At 43.0% G+C, this 26,098-nt stretch overlaps 1 protein-coding gene across 1 annotated transcript; it reads left to right on the top strand.

Annotated features, from left to right (window-relative positions):
* Window positions 1-222: 222 nt before the first annotated feature.
* Window positions 223-23,634, top strand: LOC112317539 (transmembrane 4 L6 family member 1-like). The gene is given in 7 exon segments (XM_024574616.2): window positions 223-398; window positions 976-1,148; window positions 3,510-3,691; window positions 7,901-7,966; window positions 9,445-9,590; window positions 23,262-23,448; window positions 23,614-23,634. Coding segments are annotated over 7 exon segments (951 nt in total).
* Window positions 23,635-26,098: the final 2,464 nt, after the last annotated feature.

Below are 26,098 nucleotides of genomic sequence, written 5' to 3' on the forward strand. Positions count from 1 at the left end.
ATGGGCAGGAAGGGGTGACAGCCAGGCCAAAGACAAAGAGGCCATTCTCCTGTAGCCACCATTGGTCACTGACTGCGAAAGTCGAGATAGATGCAGAGCAGAGCCATTTAGGGCTCATCTCACTGGGTGATCAGGTAACCAGATTCCTGGCACTGTGCTCCAAGTGGCTACACTTCTTCCATCTCTTGCTGTGTTAATATCACAGCCTTGGGGGCCAGAGGAATGGGTGAGAAGAAAGAGAGGACCTCCTTGACCATCCATTTTCTGTCCTTGGCTAGCTCAGACACCAAGTCCAGCCAGAAAACCAAACACTGCCAGGACACCCCACTGCCCAGCAGTGTGGGGTGTGATTGGTCAACAGCCCAGATCCTTGAGCAGGGTTGTGGCAGGATGACAAGGTGATGCTCCAACAGCCCAGCCAATAACCTGGGTCTTTCCCACATGTGTTTATGCAGGGCTGATGGGCCCACCCTGCCTGCCACATCTAGAGCAATCACATCCCTACACCCTCCTCCATCTCAGTTCAGTGGAAACACATCCACCAGGGAAACTCTTCAGAGGTTATCAGGAGTGACCCAGAGTGGGGAGCAGAGCACAGTAAGTGAACACCTTTGTGGCTGGGTGGCTGGGCTCCTCCCCTGGGGCCGCCTGGCAAGGGAGGCAGTGCCAGCTCTTACTGGGGGAATTTGAGCCACTTTGCCCAGGCTGGGGGCAGCAGGAGAGAGGTTGGGCCAGACAGGAAGAGAGGAGCCCCTGTGTCTCAGAATCTAGCATGCCATAGTGCTGAGTGACCTCAGAGGGGCCTAGAAATGTTTTGGGCCTCAACCTCCAAGTGACAAAGGACTTTCTCATCGAGGGGGCTTTGGGAAAGAGTACACGGCTGTGGTTAGATGCTTAAAGTGTCCTGTAAGGTGGGTGCCTGGGATTTGTTGCTGTCTGATATCTATTAAGAGTTTACTTTGCGCCTCCTGAAAGGTGGAAGGATCCAGAGCCTGCCCAGAAACTTCCAGCAGCTGAGCTAGAAGGGTCTCCGGAACTGCAACACGGCCTGCAGGGGCTTTCCCCTGCTGCTGGCCTGGTGGGGCCAGGGTGGCTTGCCCAGAAGAAGCTCCCCAGTGTGCCTGTGCCTCAACCCCCCCACTGACCAGGTACTGGGTTGACCGGTATGTCTGTGTGTTTCTGCTTAAGGATGGGTGGGACTGGTGTTGAAAGCAAGTGCCACAGCTTGGCCAAAAAGCCTTAGTGAGGCAACCAGGCTGTCCAAACCCAAACTTAGGGTACAATTTTTCAACAAGTATGATTATGACTCTTTGGGGGGCGTGAGGCTGATGATTTGAAATGAAGTTTCTGATTAAGGAACTCAGGGGCTTGTGATTGTTCCACCTGTTGAGGCCAAAGCCATGGGAACTGGATAGACTCAGAAAATGAACTGCCTCATTGCAAGTTGTGTGGTCTGACAAGTTCCTTGGCTTCTCTGAGCTTCAGAATGTGTCTAGGGTATAATAATTATGTCTCTGGAATGGGGCTATTGAAGAATCAAATGAAATCACGCCTGTGAACATAACTGTGTCTATTTTTGTTATTATTTCCATCTCCCTAGCTGTACAACTTTGAACAAAAAATTTTAACTTCTTGGGACTATGCTTCCTAGGAAATGAATAGGTTGGATTTTAAAGGATTTTAGCAGCTCTAACATTCTCTGCTAAGACCCAAGAGGATGATCAGCTTCCTATAGTTTAATTAAGTGCCAACCTTAGGTGCTGAATGGTCCCCCTTTCCAAATGTGGCCCTAGTCTCCACCCACCCTCCCTTCCTCTTAAGAATATATGTGATTTTCCTGGAGGGTGAGCACAACTGTATTCATTGCAGCAAGAGCTGTGACATCAGATGTTAAGTAGAAATAGGGGCTGTTGGTTTTGTACCCTTTTACAGATGTAAGGAGTTTTGACAGCTGTAGCTTCTCAGTGCTCTCAGTTCCTACTCATCTGCCCTCACTGGGAACAACTGGAAGTGGATTTGGGCAGACAGACGTTTGAGTATCAGGTCTGTTATTTACTACTGGCGGGACCTGGAATTTTATTTGATTTCTATAATACTATTTCCTTGTGGAGCTGTGGAGCTATTACCTCATGGGGATGTTCTGAGGATCAGATGAAATAATGTCTATAATGTGCCTTGGGCAAGTAGCAAGTAGTTGTATGTGTTGTTGCACATTGTCCAGTAGTCTTTCCCTCTGAGTGTTAAATTTTCATTATCGCAGCTGTTAGTGATCATAATGGGGAGGGTGGTCAACAGTTTCAATCTCCTTCATGCAAACAAAGGAGCCAGAGGCAGCAGCCCATTCAGGCATTAGCTTTCTGTAGCCCTGAATTTAGACAGCAGATAGAAACAAGACCCCATGCATTACCATCCCGCTTAAGCCATTGTTTATTAATAACTATTCGAAGCATCTGTGGGAGCAGAAAGCTAAGTCCAGACATTTCTCAATATTGCCCCCAAAGAGCAGTCCCTGGCCATGCAAATTACCACAGGTTTCCCGCCGTGGGAAGGGCCAGCAAGGGCACCGGGCCTCTATGTCTGGTGAGTAGGATAGTGAATGAGCTTCTATTCACGAACCAGTCAACAATCTCGGCATGAATCTGAGTGGAGAATGGCACAAAGAGGTGTTAGGAGAGCTCCACCTAACACGAAACTGGAACACTTCCCTGGGTCACAGAGTCACGTTCCACAGGCTTCTCTGGCAGCCTTCACCTAGCAACTGACTTTAATCTCATGTATGCTTGGGAGCAGTGAGTGCAAGGGAAAATAAGATGCAAAACCTTTCCCTCTCTCAATGTTCCTCCTTTCTGGCTCCTCTGAAACCTCCAGGTTCCGTAAACTTAATTGACAAAGAAAGTGAGAAAAGAAGTTTTCCATATAAATAAAATGAGAGGCTAAGATGATTCCACTCCCCTTGTATGAGAGCATTTTGAATATATTATATTATTTTCATCCTTTCACTGATTCCACAATGGAAATGCTATTGTTAATCCCATTTTACAGATGAGGAAATTGAGGTGAGAGAGGTTAAATAACTTGCCCAAGTTCACACAGCTGCTAAGTGGTGAAGCCAGGGTTTAGACCCAGGACCTAGTTCATAATCACTATGGGAATACTTCTGGGAGTGGATGAAAGAACCAGAAGTTTAAGAACCAGCAGTTTTCTGAACATTACCTTGGTTCCCCAGTACTTTAAAGAAAGCCTATGGAACATTTATTATGAGCCAGCTACTTCATATTGATTTTACTTCCTTTTGTCCATACACCACCAGCTAGGAGGTGGGTATTTTCTCTGCTTCACAGAGGAAACTGAGGCTCAGAGAGATGACATGGCTTCCCAGGTCACACCGCCTCCCAGTGTCGAAGGTGGGCATGACACCTTGTTCTTGAGGCTCTGTGGTCAGTGCCCTCTCTCCTGATTCTGCAGTGGCCTGAGTGGCAGCTTCTGGTTTTCTTCTCTCTCTCTTCCAGGGAGGATTACCATGTGCTCTGAGACGGGCTCCAGGTACACGGGCATGATGCTCTTGCCCTTGGCCACCACAGCCATCATTGCCAACCTCCTGCTGTACTTTCCCAATGGGCAGGTGCTGGAGCCTGCCAAGATCACAGACTTGGTCTGGTTTTTCCATGGCTTTCTTGGAGCTGGACTCTTGGTAAGAGTGAGGTTTAGCTAGCTTATCTCCTTGAGGTGAAGGGTGGTCCCTAAACACCCTGCAAGTCACAGAACAATTATCTCATGTGATGCCACCTTCCCTGGACCCCCAGAGCATGGCTGGCTGCTCCTCCTCTGTACCCATAACACAGGATACATAAACAGATTTCACATTGTACTAACACACCATACTGCAGGCATCTTTCTGTTTCCTTCCTTCCCTCACTAGGCTACACGCTCCTCCAGTACAGAGTCCAAGTCTCATTAACCTTTGTCCTCTAAGTGCCTATGTAGCCAAGTTCCAGCTGAGACTGGAGCTTAAAATGTGGCTGTTAATTGCATGAAAGGCACACTTTATAAAATGCACAATAACCAAGTATTTGTCAAGGTCATCAGATTTAAAGATGACCATTTGAAAGATAAATTATGTTACTCCCATCAAGGCTTCCCTAGGCAAAATTATGGAGTTAGCAAACTTTTTATGTAAAAGGCCAGATGGTAAATTATTTCCAAGCAATGTAGTCTTTTCTTTTAACTACCCAGCTCTGTAGTCCTGGGGCAAAAGCAGCCATAGACAATATGTAAACAAGTGGGTGTGGCTATATTCCAGCAAAACTTATAAAACAGGCAACTTGCTGGATTTAGCCTACATGTTTTAGTTTGTTACCCTCTAAGGTAGGCATTGAGTGTTTTCCTTCCTTTCTGCCTTTGTTTTCATTTGGCTCCTTCTCTCCCAGTAGTTCCTTTTGAAAAGGTCATTTGATTATGTGAGTAGGTGCTTAGTAAATGGATGAATGCATGGGGCATAAAGTCTCAGAAAAAGGTGGCCACTTCCCTTCCTGCTTCTTGTCCCCACACAGTATTAGACACAGTGATGTCTCAAGTTGCATCCACTTACCACCCGCCCTTCCCATCCATGGCAGAGGATGGGCCTTCCTGAATAAGAGAACATCTAAAGCAGCAATATCTTGGCCAAAGTTGTCTGTTTCTCAGCTCAGAGAACTTCCTACGGGGCAGCACAGATCGAGGAGTCTAACAGACCCTGCTCAGATTATGAGTCTGCTCTGGCCCTGCTATACGACCTCCCTGAGCTGCAGGGTAAGGAAAATCACACCATCTCACAAGAAGGTGGAGACACTAAATGAGATCATGTATGCAGAGTGCTCCCACATGACTGACAACCAGTAAAATGCAATCGGTCCTCTTTCCTGGTTCAGATCACCAGTCCTTCCACTTTCTCTGTGGGTCCAGCCTAGTGCCTGTCGACTGCTTCTCACCTTTGCTGCCTATGTCTGCAGGACAGGTTCACATTTCTCAGCTCCACCACCAAGAAAATCCCTAAACTCACTCTGATCAACTCTAGTATATATAGGAACATCAGCACCCAACTTCTCTCAAAATACAAATGAGCAAAGACAGTTACTATTGAAAAGAATCGAGTAGCTTGAGATATGGGTTTGCTAATAGCAAAATCTCAGAGCATTTATTGAAACGGAGTGCCTCAGAGGGAAAACATTCTCTGACCAGGAGGAAAACAGAGGCAGGGAGCCTGGCTCAATCAGGGACCTGACACCCTGTCTCCATAGCACCCCTAACACCAGCTGGCTTGTCCAAACCTTGCTCCAGCTTTCCAACAAAACTTCCCAAGATCTCTTGGAAAAAAAATGGTTACACTTGTATATTCCCAGTGAAGTCAGAATAACGTATACAGGACAGAACCAGTCCCTGAAGCTGCATAAAGTAAAAAGGGAGAGCCAATCTCCCTTTCTCATCTTTCTTTCCTTTTCTTTTCCTTTCCCCCCCTTTTTCTTTCTTTTTTTTTTTCTCAGTCTTTAGAGTCTACTTTGTGTTCCCATGAGCATGGCTCTAGGGCAAACTAAGGCAGTGGCCTTGGGGTTGGAGAGAAGATGGTGTATTTGAGCTGGGAGATCTTAGGCACAACACTGTATCATCATAAAGTTTCTTTAAAATGAGTATATTGGTAATAGCTATCTCCTATGGTTATGGTGAGCACTGTATGAGCTCATGTAGAGAGCACCCAGTCCCAAGTCTGCCTCGTGGCTAGTGTTGTTCATTCAATGGCAACCATAAGAGAATCAGAGTAAGGGGGCATCAAACCATCTTTGTATCTAGTGTTACAGTCAGATACAACCACTTCCACTATAAAGAGAGAGCTGATAACCAGGCAAACTCAGCACACTCCTCTCCAGCACAGTGGACACACAGTGCCAAATCCTAAACCTGTGGTTCTCCTTTTACCAGATACCATGTATACCCCAGCTCTCATCAAGGCTTCACAAAATTTGCACATCAGCTGCGAATTTGGTGTGGTGTCTGTGTATTATGCTTACATGGGTATCCAAAAGCATCCCAATGGTATGCTTTTGGCATCTCTGGGCCACACTGGAAGAAGAAGTGTTGTCTTGGGCCACACATTAAATACATTGTGACACGTATTCACAAAAAAATTCTCTTAATGTTTTAAGTAAATTTACAATTTTGTGTTGGGCCACATTCATAACCATCCTGGGCTGCATGCAGTCTGCGGACTACAGGTGGGACACTCCTGCTTCACAGTGACTTGGATATTCTGGGGAGGGGTATGTGCCCTCCATTTCCCCACAGTCCCCACCACTCCTTAATATATTATACCAGGACATATATATATATTTTTTACCTGAAATTACCTGCAGAGCCTCTAAAATCATGTGAGTTTATATCCTCATCCCCTCACACCTGGCCTCAGACTCTCCTCCTTAACATTAACCACATACCAATAAAATTTCCCTCAACATATGTCTTAGTCACCTTGATGGGGACTGAGGACTGGAAATCTCTCAGATGCTGGCATCAGGAAACACATTACCAACCCTTCCTTAGGGTGAGATGATTTTTTTTTTCCATAAAGTTAAGTACATCCATTGTGTATTTGTTTCCTGTTCTGGCACATGGTCCTGTCATGCCAGTACATGTTCTCCTACCCCACACTGCCAGAAGAAATAGAGAAATGTCACCACACATTTTGCCATCGTGTTGTTGGGTCTGATTCTGTGTTGGGCACTGGGTTAAGAGTTACTGAGCCCTATAGCTCAGAGCCCATTGAAGCGGAGAAAGCAGTGTACTTAGTCTACCAGGACGGATTGATGGGAAGGAAGGAACCATTCGTTTTAGCTGGTGGAGATCACTGAAAACTACAGAGAGGAGATGTGGTGTCTCATGGTTGCTGTAATAAATTACCACAAACTTGGTGGCTTAAAGCATCAGAAATTCATTCTCTCACAGCTCTTAAGGTCGGAGTTCTAACTCAATGTGCTGGCAGAGCCCTGTGTTCTGTGCTCTAGGGGGAAATCCATCCCCTGCCTTTTCCACCTGCCAGCGGCTGCTGGCATTCTTTGCCTTGTGGCTGCATCAGGCCAATCTCTACCTCCATTTTCACACACTCTGACTCTGCCTTCTCACCTGTGTGTTGGACTCTCACAACTGTGTTATTGTATTTAGGGCCCATCCAGAATAAACTCCTATTAAGATCTTAATTTACCCTGGTTGGCTGCCTTACTTGGTTGGAGTGTCATCCCATGCACCAAGGCATTGTGGGTTCAATCCTGGGTTGGAGCACATACCTGGATTGCAGTTTGAACCCCTGCTGGGGTGCATGTAGGGCTAGGGGCAACTGATCAATGTTTCTTTCTTTCTCTCTTTCTCTATAAAATTAATAGACATGTCCTTGGGTGAGAATTTAAAAAAAGATCCTAATTTAACAACATCATTAGTCATATAAGGTAATATTCACAGGTCCCAGGAAATGGAAATGAATATATATTTCAGTTTGGGAGGGGGCATTTGTTCAGCCTACTACAGGAGATAACATTGAAACTGATCCTTCGAGGGTAGAGTTTACGTGATGGTGAAGGGTGTAAGGCATATTCAAGGCCCAGAGACACGAAAGGCCTGGGTCCGTCTTGGAAGGCCATAAGCTGGTGTGTCAGGAGTTCTGAGTGGTGGAAGGGAGCCACGTGGAGCCTTCGTGGAAGGCACCATGAAGCACTCATGTACACAAAGCCCAAGGCCTATGTTGTGCTCTATGGGCTATGAGGAATCATTAGACATTTAAAAATAGCTAGACACACAGTCAAATCCTGTTGCCAAAAAGGTATCATTCCCTTCATTACAAGAGGTTGTTTTTCTTTTTTGTTTGTTTGTTTTGCCACAGGTTATGGTGCCAGCACTAATGCTGTTGAGAGGAGGTGGGGAGGGCTGCTGTACTCACAGATGTGGGGTAAGTTCTGTGGACTCTACAGAATGCTTAACCTCCTACCCACCCTCACCCCCAAAGGGCTTATTTCCTAGGCCATGTGCTTTGGCTCCTTTGAAGGATAGACAATGGACCAAAGCTCCCTTTAATGCACAGTGATATTACACAGTATTCTAGCCAATATAGGTCCTAGAAGAAACAATCCCAGAGAGGATTTGGGGAGAGAAATTTGCAGTGGACACAAAGCCGGCGAGCTCCGGTAGACCAGCTTGCTGGGTTTGGTTGTTTGTGTTTCTGTCTGTCTGTCTGTCTGTGGGGAGGTCTAGGACTCTTACAACCTTTCAGTTTCCTGTTTCCCTGGTAACAAATGGGGTAACGCATCATCAGGCTGAGATTCAAGCAAGAAGGGACACTGAAGATTGTACTGTCAAAAATATTTTCACAGGAATTCTCTTAAAATGTCCTGTGAAGAACAAAAAGCTGCCACACTAATAAGTTCATCATTATGTATTTATTTCTTGTTCCTGATCTTGTCCCCAGTCACAAGCTGTCCATTGTTTTTACATTTCTAGTTCACACACCATCTCTTTTCTCTTTCATGCTTCAAAAGTTCTCTGTCCCAACCCTTGCAGCTTCCAATCAGACCCTCCACAGAGACCTTAGACCCATGTTGCCTGAGGGCCATCTCCAAGGAGCCCCCTGAGTCATTCCATCAGCTTCATCTGCTCCCTCTCTCACTCCCTGTGGTAAGAAAGACACAACATGGACATGCCAGGAATAAAAGCTTATGCTTTGAAGCAAGAAAACTCCTTCAGCTTTGCCCCAATTCATTACTACACTGATATGCCAGGTCACCATTCCTTGACACTTACCTCGTTGCGACACTCACCGACCCACCATCCAGTCAACATATTTATGGAGTTTGTAAACAGTGCCTGGTCACTGACTCAGGCATTAAAAAAACAATTATTCATTTACTCACCCAACCACACAACCAAACACCAGAATGGCAAACGAGTGTAATTTAGAGTGCCAACATCAACTGATCAGTCACTCCGTTTGAAAAGGACTGTGAGGTCTCATCTAGGTTTGGAGGAAATGAATGCTGAGGTCAATTACTGATGTCTTCCAAGAGTGTAGATGAGGGGATTGAAAGCACACATACATACTTTGTGCACCAGGCAGTGTGTAGGCACTGGGGTGAGGGGTCAGTGTGAGTAAGTCACATTTCCCACTCACAGGTTTGTAGTGGATTACTTCATTCTTTAGAATTGTAACTGGGGTAGATGAATGGGCACAGGGTGTCTCAGCTCCAGCACCCTTTGTTTTTTGTACATTCAGCAAGCAAAACAAGGACATCTACTTGGTCTGGCATCTGCAAGAAAAGATTTAGATTCTCTTCAATTTGCCAGGAAACTCAGGGGATGCATCTTTGAAAAGCTGACTTCCCACCACCTTCCTCCCCATTGCTGCACTAAATTTCTGACTCTGTTCCATTGCAGATGCTGTTCCCTGTACTTCTGACCATACAGGGCACTGTAGGGGCTGGGTACTGTGTGGTGATTTCTTCATTGGGTTTGCTCAGTGGCCCCTTCTGTGACACAGGCAGTGGAAACTACACCTACCCTTTCAGGAACGACAGCCTGGAGTGAGTAGCATTCATGGTCTTGGGTCAGTGTCTAACATCTAATGATGATACAGCTGATGACCACAAAGAATAGCCCTCTTAGTATTGACCATCCAGTAATGGGGCAAGGTACTTTCATTCATACCTAGTGTCTTGTTCCTCTCTTCACACCTGCTCACCTGCTCCCCAAGCAATAATCTCCAGGAGGTGAGTAGCCAAGATGCGAAGTGCCTGTGAATTAAGCAGTCCACCCAAGGTATTCGTTATAATACATGGCTTCATTAACCCCAAGTATTAAACTCAACTGAGTATGTGCTGAGGGCCTGACTAGTACTTGCTAGGCACTGTCATAAGAGAAGGGGGTATAAAGGAAGGATAAGACAACTTGCCTATTTGCAAGTAGCTCACAATTGAACTGGTAAGACTTAATTACCAAATCTGGAGTTGAACAAATACCCTGAAATGGCTAGACCTATGGTGATGCACATTTAGTTTCTTAGTGAGATACAGAAAGAGACCCAACACCAATTGATTGAGAAAGACCCTGCTTCTCCTCTCATTTCATATTCTCTCCGTAGCAGATCTCATCCATCCCCATGGCTTTTGGAGTCATCCAACTATCCATGTAAATAATCTCCAAACATCTATCTCAAGCCTACATCTTCTGAATTCTTGACCCAACTATCTAATTACCTCCCTGAAATTTCCTCTTGAATATCTCACAGTATTTCAATATTAATATGTCCAAAATCCTTATGTCCATAAATCTTCTGTCAGTCATTCCAGTCCTATTAAATGTCACCTTAAAGCTGAGTCATCTTAGATTATTCTCCCTTCTCACTTCTCATGTTAAATCCATTACCAAAAACTTGACAATTCTACCTTGACAATATACCTTGAATATACATTGCTCTTCACCTGGTCTGTTATCACCCTGTTCCCAATCTCTAATACCATCTACTTCCTTTCCTATAACAGCCCTCCAACAAGTATCTGTTGGGGGAGGTCATCAAGAAGATTTGACCACCAGCTGATACCAACCTGGACCCTGGCAATTGGGAGCTCCTAAGCCCCTCCCTTGTCCTTGAAATGTGTACAAACTTGCCTTCCCCACTCCCACAAAGTATTCCAAGGATACAGCCTGAAGAGAGCAGTGTGATGTGTAGACTGTCTGGACAGTGTACGTGACAATCCAGTTAGGGCCTCTCTATAAAAACTTTTAAGATTCTGAAGAGTGGGTGTGGAGATTTACTCATCTTGTGGCCGTCCAATGCAAGTATTGTAACTAAATTCCTTTGCTTATTAAACCTACCACCTACTAATCTGGGGTAGTCTGCCCTTTTCTTTAGCCTCTCCCTACACTTCCTCTATGGGGGCTGGTTTCAGGTTTCACTTGGGAAGCTCCTGGTCAGGTTTAGAAAGCAACAGTATCCCATCTCTATTTAGTCCTTCAATCTTTTTGCCATATATTAGCCAAAAGGGTTTTTATAAAATGTAAAAATGCTGATAAGCCCAAGAAATTTTTACATTTAAGGAACTTGCAATCTTATTGGAATGCAATATATGGATATGAATATAGGTGAAGGTAGAAATAGACAGAAATGTCAAATACAGGGTCTGGCAGAAGTAACTCCTGCTTGAGTGTGGTTTGTAGGGTAAGAATATGGGTGTAATAAATTATAGTTTTAATTGGCACATTTCACCTAAAATGTCATATGGTGTGCTTGAGTGTGATGTTGTTATGTACAGAATTACATGATTATGACTTCTTAAAAGATTTGGTAATAAAAAGGGGCGTTATTTGTGTCGGGCCATGCAGTTCTGTGAAATATGGCCTGATAACCAATTCCGTTTGCTTTTCATTCAGGTAGTACATTCTAATTCCAAAATTCCTTACAGTTTTTGCACACATGGTATTTCTTTTTATGATTCATTTCACTCCTCTCAGCTTCTGTCTCCTAGAAGGCCAGGTGACTCTAGCTTTCTCTATGAAGAATTCTCCAGCTACTCTAGACCTCCAGACTTCCTCTTTCTATGATAATAATTATGATATAACTAAAATATATTGCCTGCTACATGGCAGGCAATGGGCTAATACCTTATTTAATCCTCCCAACCCCTCTATAGTATTGGTGCCATTTTTAAAATTTTTATTTTTATTTTTTGATGGTATATGACTTCATTTGGAACTGGAGTCATTGCAGATTTAACGGAGTTAAGATGAGGTCATGCAAAATATATAAAGAACTCACACGATTCCACTCCAGGAAGACAAACAACCCAATTAAAAAATGGGCAAAGGACTTGAACAGACACTTCTCCAAGGAAGACATACAGAGGGCCCAGAGACATATGAAAAGATGCTCAGCATCACTAGCCATCAGAGAGATGCAAATTAAAACCACAAGGAGGTATCATCTCACACCAGTCAGAGTGGCCAACATAAACAAATCCACAAACAAATGTTGGAGAGGATGCGGAGAAAAGGGAACCCTCGTGCACTGTTGGTGGGAATGCAGACTGGTGAGGCCACTGTGGAAAACAATATGGAATTTCCTCAGAAAACTAAAAATGGAACTGCCCTTTGACCCAGCAATTCCGCTGCTGGGATTATACCCTAAGAACCCTGAAACACCAATCCAAAAGAACCTGTGCACCCCAATGTTCATAGCAGCACAATTTACAATAGCCAAGTACTGGAAGCAACCTAAGTGCCCATCAGCAAACGAGTGGATCCAAAAACTATGGTATATTTACACAATGGAATTCTATGCAGCAGAGAGAAAGAAGGAGCTTATACCCTTTGCAACAGCATGGATGAAACTGGAGAGCATTATGTTAAGTGAAATAAGCCAGGCAGTGAGGGACAAATACCATATGATCTCACCTTTAACTGGAACATAATCAATAGAAGAAAAAAGGAAGCAAAATATAACCAGAGACATTGAAGTTAAGAACAATCTAACAATAGCCAGGGTGGGGGGGGCGGGGACAGTGGGAAGAGGGGATTACAGGAACTACTATAAAGGACACATGGACAAAACCAAGGGGGAGGGTGGAGGTGGGGGAGGGAGGTGGGTTCAGCTGGGGTGGGGTGGAGGGATGGGGAGAAAAGGCATACAACTGTAATTGAATAACAATAAAAATTAAAAAAAAAAAAGATGAGGTCATGCTAGATTAGAGCAGGCTCTAAATCTAGTGTCTTTTTAAAAATATATTTTACTGATTATGTTATTACAGTTGTTCCACTTTCTGCCCTTTATTACCCTCTGCCGTTCACCCCCCCTCGCACCAGCATTCCCTCCCACCCTTAGTTCATGCCAATGGGTCGTACATATAAATACTTTGGCTTCTCCATTTCCTATACCATTCTTAACCTCCCCCTGTCTATTTTATACTTACCATTTATGCTTCTTATTCCCTGTACTTTTTCCCCCATTCTCTCCCATGCTTCTTCCTGCTGATAAGCCTCCATGTGATCTCCATTTCTGTGATTTTGTTCCTGTTCTAGTTGTTTGCTTAGTTTGTTTTTGTTTTTGTTTTTTTAGGTTCAGTTGTTGATAGTTCTGAGTTTGTTGTCATTTTACTGTTCATAGTTTTGATCTTCTTTTTCTTAGATAAGCCCCTTTAACATTTCATATAATAATGGTTTGGTGATGATGAACTCCTCTAGCTTTACCTTATCTGGGAAGCACTTTATCTGCCCTTCCATTCTAAATGATAGCTTTGCTGGATAGAGTAATCTTGGATGCAGGTCCTGGCCTTTCATGACTTTGAATACTTCTTTCCAGCCCCTTCTTGCCTGCAAGGTTTCTTTTGAGAAATCAGCTGATAGTCTTATGAGAACTCCTTTGTAGGTAGCAGTCTCCTTTTCTCTTGCTGTTTGTAAAATTCTCTCCTTATTTTTAACCTTGGGTAATGAAATTAAGATGTATCTTTGTGTGTGCTTCCTTGGGTCCAACCTCTTTGGGACTCTCTGAGCTTCCTGGACTTATTTCATTTGCCAGATTGGGAAGGTGCTCCATTATTTTTTCAAATAAGTTTTCAATTTCTTGCTGTTCCTCTTCTCCTTCTGAAGCCCCTATGATTTGGATGTTGGAACATTTAAAGTTGTCCCAGAGGTTCCTAAGCCTCTCCTCATTTTTTTGAATTCTTGTTTCTTCATTCTATTCTGGTTGAATGTTTATTTCTTCCTTCTGGTCCAAATAATTGATTTGAGTCCTGGTTTCCTCCTCTTCATTGTTGGTTCCCTGTATATTTTTCTTTATTTCACTTTGCATAGCTTTCACTTCTCCCTCTATTTTGTGACCATTCTCAACCATTTCTGTGAAAACCCACATTACCAGTGTTTTGAACTCTGCATCTGATAGGGTGGCTATCTCTTCATTGCTTAGTTGTTTTTTTTTCCAGAGCTTTGATCTGTTCTTTCATTTGGGCCATTTTTTTGGTCTTGGCATGCCTGTTATGTAGTAAGGGGTGGATCGTTGGGGCGTCGCAATCCATGTGGTTGCGTTGTGGTGCTGTATGTGGGGGAGGGGTCTGTGAGGGAACAATGCCGCTTGCTCAGTTCTCACTGGCTTTCAGTCACTTCCTCTGCTACCCACAAGCAAGTCGGGCCCTTCTGGTACTTATTCCGGGATGTACATTCTAGGTCCCTGTGGGTCTCTCCAGTAGACTCTTCTTTGAGGCTGGGAGTTTCTCCCACTGCCGCAACCCCCACAGGTTTTTTCAGTCAGAGGTTTTGAGGCTATTATTACCCCGCGCTGGAATTCTGGATTGTGTGGTCTGTCTCACTCCCCAGTTGTTCCTACCGGTTCATCTGCATGGAAATGTGGGACCACCTGGTCTGCCAGCCGTCACCTTACCTACCTGAGTCCTCCAGCCTCAGCCTTGCTGCAATTCCTCTCTGCCCAGGTTGCCTGTCTCTGCCCCTCCCACCATAATGGATGAATGTTTCTCTTTTAACTTCTTTGTTTTCAGACTTCCATACAATTGGATTTTCCGTCAGTTCTGGTTGTTTTTTGTTTTTAAATTTGTTGTCCTTGTTTCAGTTGTGCGAGGAGTCACAGTATATCTATCTACGCCTCCATTTTGGAGGGAAGTCCGTTTTTTAATGATTATTTAGAGAGAGAGAGAGTAACAGAGAGAGATCAATTTTTGTTGTTTCACTTTATTTTTTAACCTTCTTGATATTATTTATTATATATGAAGTTTAACATTATTCTTTTTTCAAATTATTTTATTGTTGTTCAAGTACAGTTGTCTGCATTTACCCCCCACAACCCACCCTCCCCACCACTGCAGCCATCCCCAACTCCCTCCCCTGCTTCCATTCCCTCTTGGTTTTGTTCATGTGTCCTTTATAGTTTCTGAAAACCCTTCCACCTTTGTCCCCCATTATCCCCTCCCACCTCCCCTCTGGTTACTGTCAGATTATTCTTAATTTCAATGTTTCTGGTTATATTTTGCTTGGCTGTTTGTTTTGTTGATTAGGTTCCAGTTAAAGATGAGATCATATGGTACTTGTCTCTCACCGCTTGGCTTATTTCACTTAGCATAATGCTCTCCAGTTCCACCCATGCAGTCACAAAGGGTAGGAGCTCCTTCTTGCTTTCGGATGCATAGTATTCCATTGTGTAAATGTACCATAGTTTTTTGATCCACTCATTTACTGATGGGCACTTAGGTTGCTTCCAGCACTTGGCTATTATAACTGTGCTACTATGAACATTGGGGTGCATAGGTTCTTTTGGATTGGCGTGTCAGGGTTCTTGGGATATAACCCCAGCAGTGGAATTGCTGGGTCAAAAGGCAGTTCCATTTTTAGTTTTCTGAGGAAATTCCATACTGTTTTCAACATTGGCTGCACCAGTCTGCATTCCCACCAACAGTGCACTAGGGTTCCCTTTTCTCCGCATCCTCTCCAACACTTGTTGTTTGTTGATTTGTTTGTGATGGGCATTCTCACTGGTGTGAAGGGATATCTCATTGTGGTTTTGATTTGCATCTCTCTGATGGCTAGTGATGCTGAGAATCTTTTCATATATCTCTGGGCCCTCTGTATGTCCTCCTTGGAGAAGTGTCTGTTCAAGTCTTTTGCCCATTTTTTTAATTGGGTTTTTTGTCTTCCTGGAGTGGAGTCGTGTGAGTTCTTTATATATTTTGGAGATCAAACCTTTGTCTGAAGTATCATTGTCAACTATGTTTTCCCATACAGTTGTTTCTCTTTTCATTTCAATGCTGTTTCCTTTAGCCATGCAGAAGCTTTTTAATTTGATGAGATTCCATTGTTTATTCTTTCGTTTATGTCCCTTGCTCTAGGGGACCCATCAGTGAAAATATTGCTGCGTGGAATGTCTGAGATTTTCCTGCCGATGTTTTCCTCTAGGACTTCCATGGTGTCACCATTTATATTTAAGTCTTTTGTCCACCTTGAATTTATTTTTGTGTATGGTGTAAGTTGGTGATCGAGTTTCATTTTTTTGCATGTAGCTGTCCAGATCTCCCAACACTATTTATCGAAGAGGCTATTTTTACTCCATTTTATGCTCCTGCCTTCTTTGTCAAATATTAATTGACCACAGAGACTTGGGTTTATTTCTGGGCTCTCCATTCTGTTCCATTGATCTACATATCTATGTGTATGTCAGTACTAGGCTGTTTTGATTACAGTGACCTTGTAATTCAGTTTGATATCAGGTATTGTGATCCCTCCTGCTTTGTTCTTCTTTCTCAAAATTGCTGCAGCTATTTGGGGTCGTTTATGGTTCCATATGAATTTCTGAAATGTTTGTTCTATATCTGTGAACTATGTCATTGGTTCTTTCATAGGGATTGCGTGGAATCTATACATTGCTTTGGGTATTATGGCCATTTTGATGATGTTAATTCTTCCAATCCATGAGCATGGTACATGCTTCCATTTGTTTGTGTCTTCCTTAATTTCTTTCTTCACTGTTGTGTACTTTTGTGCCTACAGGTCTTTTACCTCCTTGGTTAGGTTTATTCCTAAGTACTTGATTTTTCTTGTTGCTATATCAAATGGGATGTTTTTCCTGATTTCCGTTTCTAATATTTCATTGTTGGTGTACAAAAATACCTTTGATTTCTGAATATTGATTTTGTATCCCACTGTTTTTCCAAATTCACTTATTAGGTTGAATATTTTTTGGTGGAGTCTATAGGATTTTCTATGTATACTATCATGTCCTCTGCAAACAATGACAGTTTTGCTTCCTCCTTTCCAATTTGGATACCATTTATTCTTTTTCTTGTCTGATCTCTGTGGCTAGGACTTTCATTACTCTGTTGAATAGGAGTGGTGAAAGTGGACATCCTTGTCTTGTTCTGGATCTTAGTGGGAAAGCTTAGTGTTTTCCCATTGAGTATGATGTTGGGTGTAGGTCTCTCATACATGGCCTTTATTATGTTGAGGAATACTCCATCTATTCCCACTTTGCTGAGTGTTTTTATCATAAATGGGTGCTGTTCCTTATCAAATGCTTTTTCAGCATCTATGGATATGATCATGTGATTTTTGTCTTTTGTTTTGTTTATGTGATGTATTACATTTATTGATTTGTGAATATTGTTCCATCCTGGCATCCCTGGGGTGAATCTCACTTGATCATGGTATATGATCTTTTTAATGTATTGCTGAATGTGGTTTGCCAATATTTTGTTGAGGATTTTAGCATCTATGTTCATCAGCAGTATTGGCCTGAATTTTTCTCTCTTTGTTATGTCTTTATCAGGTTTTGGGATTAGGATGATGCTGTCGACATAAAAAGAGTTTGGGAATCTTCTGTCTTTTTGGATTTTTTGGAATAGTCTGTGAAGGATAGCGGTTTGCTCTTCCTTAAATACTTTGTAACATTCTCCTGTGAAGCCAGGGCTTTTGTGTTGGGAGTTCTCTGATTACTGCTTCAATTTTGTCAGCTGTTATTGATCTGTTTGGGCTTTCTGCTTCCTCTTCATTCAGTTTTGGAAGATTTTATTTTTCTAGAAATTTGTCCATTTCACCTAGGTTTTCAAATTTCTTGGCATATAGTTCTTTGTAGTGATTTCTTACAATCCTTTATATTTCTGTGGTATCAGTTGTAATCTCTCCTCTTTCACTTCTGATTTTGCTTATTTGTGTCCTCTCTCTTTTTTTCTTGATGAGTCTGCTTAGAGGCTTGTCAATTTTGTTTATCTTTTCAAAGAACCAGCTCCTGGATTCATTGATCCTTAGAATTGTGCTTTTAGTCTCTATGTCATTTACTTCTGCTCTGATCTTGGTTATTTCCTTCCTTGTACTTGCTCTGGGGTGTCTTTCTTGTTGTTCCTTGAGATTTTGTAGGCTTAGAGTGTGGTTGTTTATTTGAAATATTTCTATCTTTTTAAGGTAGGCCTGTATGGATATGAACTCCCCTCTCAGGACTGCATTCGCTGAGTCCCATAAGTTTTGTTTTTTTGTGAGTTCATTTTCATTTGTTTCCAGAAACTTTTTGATTTCTTCCTTGATCTCATACTTGACGCATTCATTGTTTAATAGCATGCTATTCAGTCTCCATGATTTTGAGTGTTTTGGGTTTTTTCCTTTGGGGTTGGTTTCTAGTTTCAGTCCCTTGTGGTCAGAGAAAATGCTTGATATGATTTAATTTTTCTTGAATTTTGGGGGCTTGTTTTGTGTCCTATCATGTGGTCTATCTTTGAAAAAGTTCCATGGACACTTGAAAAGAATGTGTATTTTGCTTCTTTGGGATGCAAGACTCTATATAAACCAGTTAAGTCCATTTGATCAAGGACACTGTTCAGTGCTGCAATACCTTTGTTGATATTTTCTTTGGAAGATCTATCCATTTTTGACACTGGGGTGTTGAAATCCCCTATTATAATTGTGTCACTGTTGATATCTTTCTTGAAGTTCTCCAACATTTTCTTTACGTATTTGGGTGCTCCTATGTTGGGTGCATATATATTTACAACGTTTATGTCTTCTTGATGGATTCTTCCCTTGAGTATTATGAAGTGATCTTCTAGGACTTTTTTTATGGCCCTTTTTTTGAAGTTATTGTGTCTGACATGACTGTTGCTACCCCAGCTTTTTTTTTTTTTTCCTGTCCATTTGCTTGGAATATTTGTTTCCAGCCTTTCACTTTCAGTCTATGTAGGTCTTTTGTTCTGATGTAGGTCTCTTGTAGGAAGCGTATGCGTGGGTCATGATTTCTTATCCATTCAGCTATTCTATGTTTTTTGATTGGAGCATTTAATCCATTTACATTTAAGGTTATTATTGATAGGTACTTATTGATTTCCATTTACTTCCTTTGTACCTGCATTCTGTTCCCCCCTGCCCTGCCCCTTCTGTCTCTCTTTTCCTTTTCTTAAAGCAGTCCCTTTAGTATCTCTTGCAGAGAAGGTTTGGAGGAGGTGTATTCTTTGCCTTCTTTTGTCTGGGAAACTCCTTATTTGGCCTTCAGTTTTAATTGAGAGCCTTGCTGGATCGAGTAGTCTTCATTGCAGGCCTTTGTTTTTCATTACTTGGAATATGTCTTGCCAAAACCTTCTGGCTTGGAGCATTTCCATTGAGAAGTCAGCTGCTAGTCTTATTGGGGCTCACTCGTATGTTACTTTCTGTTTCTCCCTTGCTGCCTTAAAGATTCTCTCTTTGTCTTGGAATTTTGCCATTTTAATTGTGATGTGTCTTGAAGTGGGCCTCTTTGGGTACCTCCTGATTGGACTCTCTGTGTTTCCTAGATTTATATGACTTTTTCTCTCCTCAAATTAGGGATGTTTTCCATCATTACGTTTTCAAACAGGTTTTCTATCCCTTGCTGTTCTTCTTCTCATTCTGGTATCCCTATTATATGGAGATTATTATAATTTTCACATTGTCCTGCATTTCCCTTAATCCCTCTTCATTTTTTTCTGAGCCTCTTTTCCTTTTCTTGCTCATTCTGGGTGTTTGTTTCTACCTTGTCCTCCAGTTTGCTGATCTGATCCTCTGCTTCATCTAGACTGCTTTTGATTCCTTCTACTGTGTTCTTCAATTCAGAAATTGTATTTTTCATTTTCTCTTGGCCTTTGTTGATAGTTTCTATTTCTTTTTTCATGTTGATATAGTTTGCAATGAGTTTATTGTAGTTTTCCTGTAGTTTTTGGTAATTATCAGAGAGCACATTGAGCTTCCTGATAACCATTGCTTTGAACTCAGTATCTGATAGTTGACTTGCCTCTATTTCAGTTAGCATTCTTTCTAAGTATTCCTCCTTTCCTTTCACTTGGGGTTTGTTTCTTTGTCTTCCCATTGTTTGTGAGACTCTTCCTGTTATCCTTTGCTTCTGAAATTGATTTGTCCTGACTCCCTGGGTTTGTGGTGTGAACTCCATAGGAGATTTGTGATATTCAGTGGTGCAGTCTCTTTGATCTCCTAAACTTTCTGCTCTTGGGATGACCTTTATGCCATTTATGTTGGCTTTCTGGACTTAATTGGGTTTGATTGTTGTTGGATCTTTCTTTAGTGGGTCCTTCCCTCCAGCTGGTTGACTGAGTGTCATTCCGCACACCATATCTTGTATTCTGTTGTGTAGGTGTGGACAGGTTGTGTTGAAGCTGGTTCTTCTGTCTGCCCAAGGTTATGAGGCTTCTCTCTTGCTATTGTTCAGTTGTTTGGTCTGGGTTCTTTCTCCACCATTTAGCTGTAATTCTAGATTGGTCTTGGGTGGAGGTTACTATGGTTTCCACTCACTCCTCCACCATCTTTTTTATTATCTGTTGGTGGTCCCTTTATTGGTGGGTTCTCTCTTCCAGCAGGTATATTGGTATTCAAAGCTCCCACCTACTTTTTTATGTGACCAGTTGGAAGGGGGAGACAAAATGGATTAAGACAGTGGGATTGTATTCTATGGGATTTAAAATACCAACATGTAGTGAAAGAGATAGGAGATCCTTTGGATAAGTATAGTGTTAACCATGATATTTCACCCAACTAACCACTTTTTAGAAAGGGTGGAAAAGAGATAGGACTCTTGTTAGAGTGGGGAAGGATTGTGAGTTGAATCCAGAAAACAGAGTGACCATCCTGTGGGTGGTCAGATTATGAGATATAGTGAGAGTAAAAGATAGAAAATAGGTGTAGTGTGTGAGAGAGGAGAGTTAACCACAATAGTAAAGTTCTGGAAGACAGTGAGATGGGGTAAGATCCAGGTGGGGTGCTATGTAGTATTTGCAATTGTATGGAGCAATAGTTATTTGCAATAATACTGGAACAACAATCATATGACAGAATCTATGTGATCTGAATAACAAGAATAGGAAGTACATGACCTAAAGTAGTGTGCTATGGAACACAAGTGAAGTGAAAGGAGGAAAATTAAAAATACACTATGAAAGAGAGCACAAGGAAAACCAGTCAAACAATGCAATTAAACAAACAAGTAAAATGAAGACTACTAAAGAGAAAGAAGAGAAATAAAAAAATACTAATAAAATAAAAGAAGTAAAAATAATGAAAAAATAATAATACAAATAAACAATAACTTGCAAATTCTCTGGAATAGCAAAGTGAAATTTGTCTCAGTTTCTCAGTTGTTGGGATGATCCCTCTTTGGGTCTGACTCTGGTCCTTTCACAGCTCCAGGTCTTATTGTCTCCCTTGTGGGTGGGGGTTGGGGGGTGGAGGGTGGGGGTGCTCCTGGAAGAAAGAAAGAAAAAGCCTCCTGCTGGCTTTAAACTGGCCAAGCGTGTTTTGTTGGTCTCCCTGGCTGCAACAGGCTGAGGGGTTTGGGTTTTGCTTTTCTCCCTTCCTATGGGTTAGGGATGAGGGCCAGGTCTGGGCTGCACTCTTCACAGTTGCCCAGCCTCCAGCCCAGTTCCTCAGTTCGCTGCTGGGCCCTCAGTGCCCTTCTGCACCAGGCCTACACCTTCAGTCCACCAGTTGTGCTGTCCTTTAGCTGCGCCAACTAGGAGCAACTCACATACCACCTTCTCACTCTTTGCTGTCATAGGTGCTAGGCACTTTAAAAGTCTCTTCAGGGTAGTTCAGCTCCCCCACTGAGTTAAGTCTTTCCCGGGGGGCTGCTGACTCCCTGAGCCCTGCAGCTCTCTTCTGTGTGTGTGGGGTGCCTCCTCCTTCCTCTTAGTGAGCCAGTTCTCCCAGCAGGGCAGGGGCATTGCTTTGGCTGTGGTGGTGGGTGTGGGCACATGGCCTCTGCTTCTGTGGTGGGGGCATGGACACAGCCATGGGGTGGTGGGCATGGGTGTGTGTCGCGGCCTTCACTGCTGCTGTGGTGGGTTGGGCACATGCTGCTTGAGTGGCAGCTGCAGGGTTGGAAGTGCTGCTGGGGCCAGTGGCGTGGGTGGGCACCTGCTGCTGCTGCAGCTGATGGGAGGGTAGGGCCCTGGTTGAGGTCGTGGTGGCAGGGGTGGGCTGACTGCTGAAGCTCTGGTGGCTGTGGGTGCACAGCTGGGGAGGCAGGGGCAGCCAGTGTGGGAGAATTCTCTGAACAGCCACCAAGAGCCTTTTTTTGGAACAAATTTCTCCTGTTCAAGCCTGTGCTCTTAACAAGTGCCCGGCCTCTCTCACAGCCCAACTTTCCAACCAGACTGGAGACTATCCAGGTCAGGGTTCCTCATGAACCCAACTCTTCTCCCTTCTCCAGGCATCACCCGGATCCCCAATTTCTCTGGTAATGACCCAGCTGGAGTCCACAGTCTCAGTGGGTGCACACCGCCTCTGTGCATTTGCTACTTCATCTTTATTTCCCCCAGCGATTTCAAGCATCCAGGTTCCTCCTGGTGCTATTCAAACCTTGTTTGGTGGGGAGGGAGCCGTTGACCTGGGTCTCTCCCAAGAATCCTGTGGCAGAGCTGGCAGGTGCAGGGCTTGGGGCTGCAGCTGCCCTGGTCCCTGAACTGGTGCCAGGAACCTTATCATCCCAAAGCAATCTCCTTACCATCTGATTTTTCAGTGTCCTCTACAATTTTGGCCTTCAACCTTCATATATGCTAGGATACCGTTGGCTGTTCACTCTATTCTTCAGATTGGCTAGGTGTTCCACCTGTGTGAAGGGAGAAGTGGACTCCATTCCCACCTATCTCACCACCATCTTAGGAATTTCTGTTGTTTCACTTTATGCATTTATTGGTTGCTTCTTGTATGTGCTCCAACTAGAGATCAACTCCCAGCCTTGGTGCATAAGGATGATGCTATAACCAACTGAGATACCCACCCAGGGCCCCAACACCATTTTAAACCCCATTTTACACATATGGAATCTGATATACAGAAACATTCAGGAAACTTATGTAGAACTTTTTAGTGAGGAAACTGGAGTTAGGTCCTGGGTCTGTGGGACTTTCATGCCCAAGATTTTAACCACTCTTATTGCCTCTGAGACCCATATAACAGCAGTTAAAATCTTGTAGCCCAGAATTCCCCACTTCTTCATATGCTCTCTTGTGTGGCTATGTCCGCTTCCACAATACCTTGTTGAGGTATTGTGCTATTGGAGGGAAAGATGATGTGTTCAACCTTCCTACCAATGAATGATAATAAAGCTGCTGTCTTTATGAAGATGAGAGCAAAGAAGACCCTGAAGCTTTGTAATCTCCTGTGTTAGATTAGTGCCTCTCACACACTTGTAAATAGCAGCCCCCTCCATTTACTGTCACTTAAATCCAGACTCATTTTCTACTCTGTCCTGACAGGGACAACTACTTATTCAACCAGCTTACCTGGGCCACTTGTCAAGAGCCTGAGCACATCGTCCTGTGGAATGTGGTCTTGTTCTCCATCCTCCTAGGGATTGGCGTGATAGAAGCTGTGCTTTGCCTTAGCCAAGTTGTCAGTGGGCTCTGTGATGTCTACTGTGGTACCTGCATCCGGAAAGGACAGGTCAGTGTTTCCAGAACCCATGAATTTTCAGGTCACTTCTCCCTGACCTGTTCCACTGCCTTTCTCCTGCCCTAACCCCACACTCCCAAAGGTAATCCAGTAACTAGGAAATGCCTTTTGAACTGTAGAACTTCATTTGCCACTTTGGGTTTAATTTTCTTTCAGGTGAACATAACTGGTTTATGACTGGCCTAAGAAATTACAACTGATAGACAGATGAATGAGAGCTCCTCAGGTTTCAGAAGGACTGGATCTGATGAATGTCAATCTCCAGAGTTCTGACAAGCTGAGAAAAATGCCCTCAAGTTTCTTACCAGGGTAGGTTTTTATAAAGGGACAACAGTTTTGAAAACTTCATCAACTTTGTTAGAGTAAAGTCATAGGGATATACAATAGAAATAAAAAAATATAATAATAAATGCTAAAATGTATTCAGTGGTTATTATATTCTAGGCCCTGTGTTAAGCACTTTATCTACATTATTTCAGGTAATCCTATTAAGCAAGTGGCATTATAATGTCATATTGCAGAAAGAGGTTCATTACTTGTCTGAAGTCAATGAATTTAAGTTTAGAATTTGAGACCGATTCCAACATTTGTATTCTAGACCATACTCCAATGGAGCTCAGAGTTTACTGCTTAGATACTAATTAGTTCCCTGGGTTGTAATAGGTGCTATTCATTTACCAAAAAAGGGGGGAGTGGTGACTCTGTGGTGAAATTAATTTGAGGTACACTGGATTAAATAAAGTTTAATAGGTTTCTCTACACAGGAGTTTTCAGAACCTTTACAAAGCCAGTGTGCATTGCTAATCTCCAGGAAGAGAATAGCAAATGCATAATTTCCTTATTTGACCACAAAGCACTTTGCTCCTGAAATAGTTTTTATGAGGCCAATATTCCATGAAGTACACTTTGAGAAACACTGCATGATTCCATGATGAAATAGAATCTAATTTACTTAACCCATGAGAACCCAAGAGATTTTTCCAAACCACCAGAGAAGCAGAAAAATATGGGATGAAACTTGTTAAAGACTACTCACCTGTGGTTAGTTTTTTTTCTTTTTTAAGTTTGGTGTAATAGCAGGAAGCAGAGGTTTGTTTCCAGGCTTCTTTACTGTCACTGCAACAAACATTTCTGAGGATCCAGTATCTACCATACAAGCTATGGCTGTTCCCCAAAAGGCATTAAACAGAGTCTCTGGTTCAGGAAGCTTGCAAACTGATGGATCCTGCATAGCTGATAGCTTGCATAGATGATATCCAGGGTCCCTGTTAGCCCGTATTGTGTCTTTGTACAAATCAGAGAAAAGCAGAGGATACAGCTTGGCAAGGAGACAGAACCAATGGCAAATTTGTAAAAGGTGCCTTATCCTCCAGGTTAATGCTACCTGTACTGGGTTGAGTCATGCCTCTCCAAAATTTACATTTAACAGGAACTGCAGAATGTGACCTAATTTGAAAATAGTCTTTTTGGAGATGTAGTTAGTTAAAATGAGGTCATACTGTATTAGAGTGGACCCTAAATCCAATATGATCAGTGTCCTTCTAGGAAGAGAAGAAACACACACAGAGAGACCATGTGAGGATTAAGGCAGAGATTGAAGCTGCCACAAACTAAGGAATGCCAAAGATTGCTGGCAACCGCCAGGAGCTAGGAGAGAATCAATCATGGAACAGATTCTCCCCCTGACCCCCAGAACCCATCCCACATCTTGATTTCAGACTTTAAGGCTCTAGAACTGTGAGAGAATAAATTTCTGTTGTTTTAAGCCGTTCAATGGGTAGTAGTTTGTTAAGCAGTTTTAGGAGACTCATACACAGTTCCAAACCAGGATATAAAGGAGCAGAGCCTGCCACCCTGTCCCCCCACCACATACTCTTCTGGACATGCTGTTGCCTTGTGCAGATACAACCTACTCAAATGAACAGTGTGTCCCTGCTTGTACCACAAATGCCCAAGTGCCCTGCTAACCCAGGCTGTTTATTCAGCTTCTTTTTAGCTGTCTCACTGACATGAGGCCAGACACACACACACACTCCAGACAAGATGAGAGATGGACTAAGTTCCTTACATTAAGCCCATCACTGCGTTAGCTCAGCCCTGATAAAGCTGTGAGGGTGTCACCCCTCTGAGGGAACTGGGCTGAGGGAGGTGAAGTATTTAGAGCGGTTGGTCCACCAGACAGAATGGCTGTATATGGCCCAAATACTGTTTCCTGTGGAATAAAAAAAAAATCTGAAGCAAAAGATTTTATTAGCTATTCTCCATTAAAACACTCTCGATGTAAAGTGATGGATTGAAGCAAGAGAAGAGAGAGGATTTCAGCCTCTGGCAAAAGGTCACTCTTGTGGTGCTTCCTTTGGTGAGTAAACGGAACTTGCTGTTAAAGACACCAAAGTACAAACATTTTATGGCCAACAAAGTAGGCGGAGAAGGCACTGAGCTGCCCTTGGGCAGGAACCCCACTCCTGAGGTGGGCAGGACACTCAGAGCTTAGCTAATGCTCCATCAAGGGCTTTGGAGGCTAGAAGAGCACCACTAACATTTGAAATGTGGAACAAACCATAAAACAATTCATGATTAATACACTAAAAAGGTGTTTATTGCAGACTTCTGGTCAAGATGGGGTCATAGGTAAATACGA

This window comes from Desmodus rotundus, chromosome 5 (assembly GCF_022682495.2).
Source record: "Desmodus rotundus isolate HL8 chromosome 5, HLdesRot8A.1, whole genome shotgun sequence".
Lineage (NCBI taxonomy): Eukaryota > Metazoa > Chordata > Mammalia > Chiroptera > Phyllostomidae > Desmodus > Desmodus rotundus.